The 10,123-nt window shown below is 52.0% G+C and overlaps 2 protein-coding genes across 2 annotated transcripts; one reads left to right on the plus strand and one right to left on the minus strand.

Moving 5' to 3' along the window:
- Window positions 1-1,461: 1,461 nt before the first annotated feature.
- On the plus strand, window positions 1,462-5,073 carry MCM1 (transcription factor of the MADS box). The gene is made up of 5 exons (XM_062943190.1): window positions 1,462-1,561; window positions 1,621-3,028; window positions 3,132-3,266; window positions 3,358-4,595; window positions 4,653-5,073. Exons 2-4 carry the CDS (start codon window positions 2,774-2,776, stop codon window positions 3,631-3,633), a joined length of 666 nt encoding a protein of 221 aa, XP_062806263.1. The 5' UTR covers window positions 1,462-1,561; window positions 1,621-2,773; the 3' UTR covers window positions 3,634-4,595; window positions 4,653-5,073.
- Window positions 5,074-7,246: 2,173 nt separating this feature from the next.
- QC764_119290 (uncharacterized protein) lies at window positions 7,247-8,728 on the minus strand. The gene is made up of 2 exons (XM_062943191.1): window positions 7,619-8,728; window positions 7,247-7,562 (listed from the first exon to the last, which is right to left on the minus strand). Exons 1-2 carry the CDS (start codon window positions 8,131-8,133, stop codon window positions 7,454-7,456), a joined length of 624 nt encoding a protein of 207 aa, XP_062806264.1. The 5' UTR covers window positions 8,134-8,728; the 3' UTR covers window positions 7,247-7,453.
- Between the last annotated feature and the right edge of the window lie 1,395 nt (window positions 8,729-10,123).

The following is a 10,123-nucleotide window of genomic DNA, read 5'->3' on the forward strand; positions in this document are numbered from 1 at the left end:
CCCTTTTTCGTGTGCAAATCCTCCACGGGCGCAATCACACGCTATCGCCTCTCCCCGCTTCCCCCTCCCCCTTGCCTGATGCATGGGACCAACCTCACCTCACGGGCAAATCGTTCAAGATTTCATCGCGCAACGACTCGAACAGGGGGAAACGGCACGGGTCGCCATAAAAACAAATTCTAAAACCCCACCGCGGGGGCCACACAACGCAACAACTCCAAGAGCTTGAGGTCGGGTTTGTTGAACGCCAAGATATGACATATCTTGTTTGAACGATGCTTCAATGTTCATGATGGCTTGTCGTCGATGTCAAGTGTGTTTCGAGCCGCTTGACCTGTCAGATTGTTTTCTATTCGTCATCTGCAGACCGGCTTTCTGGTTCGGAGATGCCGGTTGGCTGGGAAGTAAAACATATTGCCCGCCATCGGTACATCTCACATCTCCCGGGCGAGCTCAACCTAGCCTTCACATCGATCGTCGGTGGGGGAGGAGCAGTGCGCCATCTGTCATCAGCCCATCACTCTCCGTCCAATATCGATGCAAGGGACTGGAGAGTCCAGCGGTAGACGTACAGATTTCTAATCTCATCTCTTCCCCGTACTGACAACCCAGAGCTGCAGGTAGATAGATATATTGCAGAAACGAGATAAAATGATACCCCGCTGCGGTTACACGCTGAGCTGATTGTCGGCTGCGATCACCAGCGTCACTGGTTGCATTCCAAGGAAAAGTTCCAAGGGGGTCGATGAAGGCAACTCGAGAGGCTTCGGAATTCGATAGTTTGTAGCTGCTCCTCCACACAGCTTGCATCGTTCTGATGAGGATGGGAAGTGTAAGATGGTTAGCGGTGCTCGTCATTGGACACGGCGTCCTAAGGAGTGGTTCCGACCAGCGAAAACCCCCTGTTCTGCCTGCACCGGAGGGCTCGCGGCGAGAGGGGGTAGGGAGGGACGCGTGAAGCGTGAGGAAACCAGAGGAAAGCCGCTCTGTGCTGGCTGACGGGCGACGCGGACTGGTACTGCGGAGTTGCGGCGTCAAAGAAGACCATTGTCGACCCCACACCCACGGGCATCCTCGGCGAACCGCCTCCCGTGCTGGTTCACACAGCCCATTGAAATTTACAATGTCAGATGCAAGTGCCCTGCCGGAAGTGTTACGCGCAAGAAATAATAGCGGTCCCTCGCCGCCACCATCACTTGGCCGGCCTAGGGCACCTTCGCTTGCCGTTGAATCACAAACAGTGATCCATCGTGTCTCCAGGCCTGTGGGTATCGGATATTCCCCCGTGGAGAGAAAGGCCGCAACACCGTCTTCATCCTCCGTCTCTTCTCCAGAGATCAGCCCTGATAAAATGGCCGAGAGGATGACAGATGACAGCGGCCTGGGCCTGGGCCTGGGGGTTTTAGATGGAAGTCAACCTGGAAGCCGTCGAGGCCTTCAGTCCCCCCCACACGCTTGTCAGACTGCATTGACCATTGCCCCAGCGAACAGGCCCGGTGGCACAGAGCACTCGGTGGTCTGTCTCTTCGCCAACGTTATTTGTCCCTCTCGCACTTGTTTGGTCTGATCTGGTCAGGTCTGCTTGAACCGGGGTCTCGAGGGCCGGGGGATGGGGGATGGGGATCGCTTGATTACCACAGTGCATCTCTCCGCAAGCGAACTGTGGCTACCTGGCCGCCCAGTCTCCCTTCCAAACGGCGCACTGTGCTGACGGAACCCTGACAGGGCAGTTGTGGAGCTGACAGGCCTGTCACCAACCAATCACTAGTCACCTGATGCCAGCTGGAGCTCTCCTTGAGCCGTGCCCTTCCGCGAACGGAAATCAGCTTTCTGGTGCAGCAGTTGCATTCAAGCTCAAACTCAGCTCCAACCAGGACTGCCACGGTACCTATTAAAAGACCAAGAGAGCTTCATAGGCATGGAGATAAACTCGTGATAAGAGAGGTAACTCACCACAGGTCAGAAGCGGCAGTGTCAGAGATGCAGCCACGGTGTTCTTGCAGCCTTCTCTCCTCCCGTCAAAGTGTGAAGTTCAAACTTGCTGCTGCAGCCTCCTGCAGGTGGGTGTTGCCCCCAATGGATGCCGCTACCCAGCTAGCGCCCTTTCCTCCCTTGGGCAAGGCCTCGGGACAGCCCCCTTCCCTCTCGCGTTCCCACACTCACACCGTGCACTCGAGGACCGCCACCCCACCCAACCCCCGCCTTCGTTTTTTTAACTGTCTGGTCCGTTCATATGGCCCGCAGGCTGCGTGCCACCAACTCGCTATCCTCTTTTCAATCATTCCGCTGTCACCAAACCCGTTCAGTCCAGGTGCGCCTACTTACATTTGATGCTTGTTTCTGGACAGGGAGCCAGCAGTCCAAAAACGTATTTGACGCGGTCAATTCAGTCAATCTGCATCGCGGCTTCTTTTGATTGATCCGTTTTTGTGTTCTCTTTTAACTCCCAGCCTGCCAGTTCCCAACTCGCTCTTCAAAAAACCGATCCGATTCTGTGTGTCGAGTTGCTCCGTCCGGTGCATGCCACACACGCGAACTGCCTGCCTGGGTCAGCCTGCCAGACAAAGCCAACAAATAAAAATTAAACGTGATTCCTCGCTTCCTTCCGCCGGACCAGCCTCGACTACAGTGCAGCGCCCAACCAGGTTTCTGCGACAAAAAGGCGACCTCTCCGCTCGAACGCCAGATCAAGTCTAGGCCATCGGCATACCGCTCAAAACAGCATCTCCACCATTTTGCCTTTTTTGTATCTCGTGATACCTGAACGGTAAAAATGGCCGACATTACTGACCAGCACGACCAAACCACCCCAACCGAGCTCGACGACGTGCACTCGGTCGGCAATGGAAACTCGGTCGCCGGGGAGTCTCGTGGCATCAAGCGCGCCCGACCTAGCACTGCCGACGACGACGATGACGACGACGAGAAGGGCGGCCGTGAGCGTCGCAAGATTGAGATCAAGTTCATCAGCGACAAGTCGCGCCGCCATATCACATTTTCCAAGCGCAAGGCTGGTATCATGAAGAAGGTACGTTCGTTCGCATGTTTGGACAGAGCAGCGCGCTCCTTGCAACAACGCGTCTTTTCTCCACGATCGATCAATCGCTGATCCGAACTGCTGTGTATATCAGGCCTACGAGTTGTCAGTCTTGACAGGCACCCAGGTGCTCCTCCTCGTCGTGTCCGAAACTGGCCTCGTCTATACATTCACGACGCCGAAGCTCCAGCCTCTGGTTACCAAGTCTGAGGGCAAGAATCTGATCCAGGTAAGACATGAGCTTGGGAGCCGGGCAGGATGCACGCGTCGCGTGAACTGTCGCATCATGGCCATGGATCTTTGCTGACATGCTGTTGTAGGCCTGCTTGAACGCGCCAGAGCCTTCTAGCAGCGCTGAGAATGGTGTCGACGAAGCTAATGCCGTCGACTCCCCCGAGGAGCCGCCCAGCAACCATCTTCCTCCTCAGCAGGGACGACCTGGAATGCAGCAGCCTCACGCCATGCCTCCCAACTACATGCCCGTTGGTGGGATGGACCCCAGCGCGATGGCCTATCAGAACTACGTGAGCCAACAGCGCGGCGGCCAATACATGCCGCAATCCGGTCTGCAACAGCACGCTGGTCACCAGTCATAACCGTCCCGGCCGAGTTTTGTCATGACTTTACCTTACGTATCTCAATACCCAGCAATTAATGCACCTGTGTAAACGTCCAGTTTCACATTCGACATCATCACGATGAGGCCACACATTTGACGAGGATTATCTGGTTCGGCGTTTGATTGGGGCATGTCCATTACCTACTTCCGTATTTTATACCTCTTGCTTTTCGGCGGTGTTTTGCCGGGATTTCGTTTCTGCTGACACCACCTCCCCCTGGTTGTTTTTGTTGGACATCTGGTGCGCTCAACCCGTCCAGATATCGGTGCGGTCAGCTCTTGGTTTTTGAACACATATGGGTTCTGGTTTCGCCTGACAGACCCAGACCCTTTGTGCTGTGTGCGTGGCGCTTTAAAGGTGGTGGGTTCGAGAGAAAAGCGTGGCGGGCAAGGGATTATAGACCGAAAATGTCTTTGGCACTCGGGATCCTGGGAGGTTGGGTCTGCGCATGGCGGCGTCGGCTTGGTTTTCAATTTTTTTTTTCAAGACAACTTGCCTTGTCAAGTTCTGCCTGGTGGTTTGCCGTCGTTCTTGAGACTCTTTCTGGTTCTTTTTTGGCGAAGGGTTGGGTGGACACGCAACGTACTTGGAGCACGACATATGAGCAGAAAAGGCTTATGATCTGAAAGAATTGGGAACGGTTCGGCCAGCATAAGAACAGCGATTTCACACCTCAGGTGCAAAATCGTCTTTTCATTTTCCAGACCTCTGTTTAGCGATTTTGACTGATCACTTGGCTTGGACCTTTTTGTTGCGGGTCGCTTGCTCTTTATGATGCTATTTCTCCCCAAAATAGAGACGGGGACAGCTTGGTGGATGAGGGAGAGGCGGTTGTTTCTCATGTAATTTCTGCTGCGCTGGGAGGAAGGGGGAAGGCCTGGGGGGAAGGGGGAGGGGGAGGGGGAGGGGGACACCTCTGGGGACGGCGTCGGAAGAAAGTGAGTACCTATACCTGTATGATATAGCACAAAGTTTTAACCCTGAAATATATCGAGTTCACAATCCTGCTGGCAGCGTTGCTACGTGTGTTTCTTGAGACCGTTCCCGGATTAACATGAGGATAAGGTTAATGAGATGATGTTGGCCCAACTGGGAAGGAGAGTACAGCCGGCTTACATGGAACCTGGCTAATCCCTTTTTGACCTTTTTTTTTTTTTTAACAATGATATGATCCTAACCGGACCGGGCGTTCAATTAATCGATCACCTACTCACGGACACGGACTTGCTGCCCGGTTTTATTCTTGGGCTCAATGCCTGCCGGTCGGGTGCCTGCGTCGAGTCGGTCGGCAAGTCCCGTTCAGGTTTTATAGGCGCATGTAATGTTTCCACAGAGCCGCCTGGGTGTGGCGATGACGCGCTGCCCTCGGGGGAAGAAGAAAGAGAGCTGCTTGAGGGTGGGGGACTGGTATGGCCCTTGTATGGTGAGGTGGTTGACCGATGAAGGACTTGCCCTTTTTTTTTTTCTTTTTTTTTTTTTTTCTTGTGTGGTGGTCTGCTGCTCGGGCTGTGAGGCGAGGCGGGGATGGGTGCCGTTTTCGTCGACGACCTCCATACCAGGACACTGTCGATCAAGCGCATGCTAGAAGCTCAACTCTTCTCTTCAGAGTTCCAGGGCACTAAAAACTGCAAGTTCAAATCCAGAGCAATCTCATCTATCCGTTATGTCGGTAGTTAACCCTGAAGATAATAGCAGACCATGGTGGTTTCTAGATGCTCAGGAAACGCATCAGGTTTCTTTTAAGCCCAACATATCCGACCAACCTCAACTCCCGACTACCTAGTGGGGGTAGAAAGGTAGTTAACTGGCTTTTGGGGTCAGTTTACACCAAAACTTTTACCCCTGTGATCGTCGTTGAGGATTGGTGAGATGTCGGAAGGCAGCGCGAAAGAAGTAGTGGTCCACAGCCATCGCCGAAAGCAGAAGGTTGACTTACACGCACTTACACGCACCCTCACACCTGACCCGATTGGGACAAGCCATTCCCAAAGACACTTTTAAGGTTTTCTTCTTCGTCCCAGCAAACAATGGGTTTTTTTTTTCAAAAAAAAAAATTGACTTTAGGGAAAGCAGTTTGCGCTTTACTTGGGAGGGGATAGTTCAGGAACGCTCCGCTTGGCTTCATGGTGCTAAGGTAGTGGCGGGGTTGGCAAGAATGACGCTTGACGGGAGGTGATGGAGGAGGAGGGTACCACTTCCCGCTTTCCAGGACCGGGACACTGTCAATTGGAGATTTATTTTTGCACATGTTGGATGGTGATATTTTACCAGGGTATCAATCCTATCTCGGCATCCCACAATGGGGGCTTTGGCTGAATGCTTGCCAAAGTTGTGTGAGAGATAGACGTCAGCATGTTACTGCCGGAGCAACTATAAGGACAACCAACAACCACGCATACAGTGAGGGCGACCACAAGCTGCAAGCCAAAATATGGCTTTTTCGCGTCCTATTTCTCACACCAGCACACCATACCGAGGAGTCCATCGAGAAAGTAAGTAGTAATCGCCCTAGGGCACAATCAACAAAGCTGCCGGCACTCAACAAACCACCGTAAATTTCCACACAACATCATCTCAACCAACTTAACAGAGCACCATTATATAGGCTGTGTGATGCTTGAAAAGTATATTTAGTCCAATATGTCAGTTGTACAATGCTCGCCCACAGAGGACCTGCTTTCTTTTTCTTAATGACCGAGCACTTTGGGCGTTGTCCAAAATCATCCTCGCTCAACCCACAAGAACTAAACAGTTATTCATCGTTTATCCGATCTCCAACTTCAGTGTAGATATCCATCTCTTAGCATCCCATCTCCCCTGCTTAGGGTGTTCTCCTTACTCCGAGGTACGCAGGCATAGCTCGTTGTGAATCCTGACGGGCAGTTCTCTTTTATCTCTTCACGGCTGTCAGCAAAACTTGTTGTTCTTGAAACCCTCCAGGAGCAGCTCAGACGGCGCTTTTTTCTGTTTGAATCAGATGACAATGGAAAAATTGGGCCGGAAGCCCTTTCAAGCCACCCTTGTTTTGTCGACTTTGCGACCCTTGACTTTGGGACTCGGGCTTGCAACATTTCTTGCGATCTGCGACTTGTGGGACTGCATCGTCAATTCTTGATTTCCACACTATAGACCATGACTGACATTTTTTTTGGTAAATAAAAAAAATAAAAAAAAAAATAAAAAATAAAAGAAAACCACCTGAATAGTATTTAGAATATTCCTCTCTTTCTTGCCCGCACTATTAGATGATCATGGGTTTAACGTTGGAACCGAGTGACAATATAGTCTAGTCCAAATCATCTCACGATTCTACTCTGTTATCAGGCTGCTAAGTTATCATGCTCAAGCCATCAACAACATCATGATGCAGTCGCAACAGGTACGAAGGTACCTGTCGCAAGCTCGATAAAAATAGCAGCCTCCTTGGCATTACGTCCAAAACTGTGGGGAAACCTGCCGTCAGCAAGCACAACCTGTCAGCGCGCGTTGCGCAGGTTTGAGCAAGATTCCAAGCTAATGCGGATACCTCACCAGGGGAGCGCTATGGTGATCAGATGAGGGGGGGGTTACAACATTCATCACAGAAAGTGTCGTGACAATGGCATTGTTGTTGGTTCTGGTGCTTGTCCATGGCACTTTTCCATGCTTCAGATGTGGAATGCTGTTTCATCTGCGCCAGGATCCATTCCCTTGCCATGCCATTTACCTGATGTTCTCATCCGAGTTAAAGTAGAAGAATATACACCCAAAAACCAATTCCAACACGCTCATAAACTCCGTACCCAAATGCCCCATGTTAGTGTTCCGTAGAAGAAATAAATCTGCCCACGAGCAGACTACCCAAGAATGTGCCTCCCAACACGGACAAGAAATACCCCACGTTCATCGACATCACAGCCAACATCCTATATCGATTTGTTAGCATCGCCCTCCGTGACATCTAGTCATAGTGATGACTCACAGTAAATAACCCACGCCCGCCACGACGGTATCAATCGCGGCCCTCACCGGATCAACACTCAACCTCCACGGCCTCGCATGGCTCCCTGTCCTCCTCTGCACAACAACCACGTTCTCCTCCACCCCGTTCTCGCTCAGCACCGCCGCCTTGCCTAGCGAATCCCTGCTGAGATTCTCTGCCAGTGGCGCTTTTCCATTGACCACGACATACCGCCTGTTCATCTCCTTATCCAACCACCTCAGCTCCTGCCATGACTTGAACGCTAGCAGCCCCCTGAAGATGACGGCAAGAATAATGAGAAAGATGCATGTGCCTGCGTAGGCGCCGGCGTTGGTTGGTGTCCATTTCGTCGAGAACAGGGAGGTGGACATGGAGTTTTGGAAGATGGCCATCATGGACATGTGCGTGTCCATGCCCACCGAGCCATCTGGGCTTGTCGATGCGGCGGCGGTGTTGGTGGTGGTGTGGCCCGAGTGAGATTCGGCGCCGTGGCGGGCGTAGAGTAATGGGTCCATTGTGTTGATATTGGATGGGCGAGAGACTCTGAGGACCTCAATTGGAGTTTAAGTGGTGGTGAATCTCAGGGGGTGTTGTTGCTTGTCACGTTGCTGACTCAATTGCGTGATGTGATGTGGCTGACCCGAGGTTGCAAGATGATAAAGAGGAGATCCGCGATTCTTGTGATGCCAGATCGGAGAGCGCTGCCCTGATGTATTTGTTGTATCCGTTTAGCCGTCGCGTGGGGTATAGTGCTTGGTGAATTCTTTCTCTTGAATTGAATGGTAAGGACGGGACGGCTGGCGGAGAAAGCGGTGAGTGATATATTTATCGCCTTTGCAGTACGCAGTGAGAAGAACAACATGAGCAAGTTGTTGTCTTGTCAGAGGATGAAACGTGTATGGGAGAGATGATCACGCATGGAGCGGCGAGGGAGGTTTATGTTCCGCCATGCCATGGTGATCTGGGTGTCTGGATTTGGAAGAAACATGCTCAAATGTGGGGGTTGATGCAGTGACAGGGGTCAGTTGAAATGTGGGGGCGGGAGCGCAGATGGCTGACCAGGGGGCCATGTCCACGACACCAACGGCAAGTAAACTTTTGATATTCAACCTTTAGAAGAAACAAGTCGAATATTATCTTACCATTCATGAATGGAAACGAGATTCTTCCAGTATTCATCACTGCCCTCGACATCATGCTTGTCATCAACGTTGGGGAATAGGAGACAACATCAAGATACACGAGACCTTGGTCCCGGAAAAGGCCGGTCGCTCTACCGAATAGATATCCACCCTTTTATCAGAGCGCCATTGTGAGCATCTGCTGTAAGAGAGAATGCTGTGCCATTTCAGTCCGACATGGGATGAACAAGTACTCGGCAACAATCAAACCAAAGGTAAATGTGGAGGTACCAGGTATCTCAGGCCTAACTGGGTCATTAGGCTCACCCCGGACGTTATCTCTGTTAATCATCGCAGTCTTGGGATTCGAGAAGATGATCTGATTGAACGAGGTGATGTATCAGTCCAGATCTGGCAAGTGGTAGGCCGCTGAGGTAAAGTGCTCCTGCCGGCTGTGCTTGCCTTGGGACGTAACGTTACGACCGGACAAGACTCCGCTCCTTTGCCTGCATATTCCAGACATCGTCGCAGCTTCCTTCCACCTCTGGTCAAAACTGTGAGTTGACACAATGCTTTGAGTCATTCCACTCGGCACTTGATCGAGTCATTGCAGCACTGGTGAATGTTGGGAAGGTGCAAGCGAGTCCCGGAGGAGAGGGCAACAGGTCCTGTTTGGTCAGACCGAGAACATGATCACCCAAGACATCCCCCAACAAACCACACCTCCTTTGGCCCTGGGCTGCAGCAATGCGTCTCTCCAGGACCGACCGACAGCGACCATCCGTTTACCCGCCAAACCCGGAAATCTGATCGCCCATCGCCGGCGCGCGGCCGGAGACATATTACGTTGGACAAGCCGACAGCTGCAGTTGCATCGAGCCTGTCCCGGAGACATGGTCCCAGTCGAGTCTATTTTGACGACATCCCACCCTGCATCACACGGTTAGCCCCAAGATCATAATCTGCAGAACCATCACATCGATGTTCTTTGCCGTTTTCGATACTTTCTGTTGTCATCAGAAATCCCACCTGGTGCTACCGCATTCAACGCAGCCCTGGAGGCCAAGCCGGACCTGGTTAGTACTATCAGGTATGAATGCGGGTTCGGATGCCAGATGAACACCGTCTGGCTCATCTTCCTCCGAAGTTGTGTCAGACAACTCACGTACGACGGTCTCATGGCCAGGTCCAATTTCTCCGTAGGGTCAAGACCCTTTGGAAGGCGCTCATCATCCTCATGCCTGATGAGCTGCACCTAAAATCCCGAGACAGACCAATATAGAGGAGACGGTCCCCTGCCACAGATGTGCCCTCTCTACTGTGTTTCTTCAAGGCCTAGTATCCAGCAATTGTAGCCTCGGGGAGGAGAAAATGCTGGCGATAC

Source organism: Podospora pseudoanserina, chromosome 1, assembly GCF_035222485.1.
Source record: "Podospora pseudoanserina strain CBS 124.78 chromosome 1, whole genome shotgun sequence".
Taxonomy (NCBI): Eukaryota; Fungi; Ascomycota; class Sordariomycetes; order Sordariales; family Podosporaceae; genus Podospora; species Podospora pseudoanserina.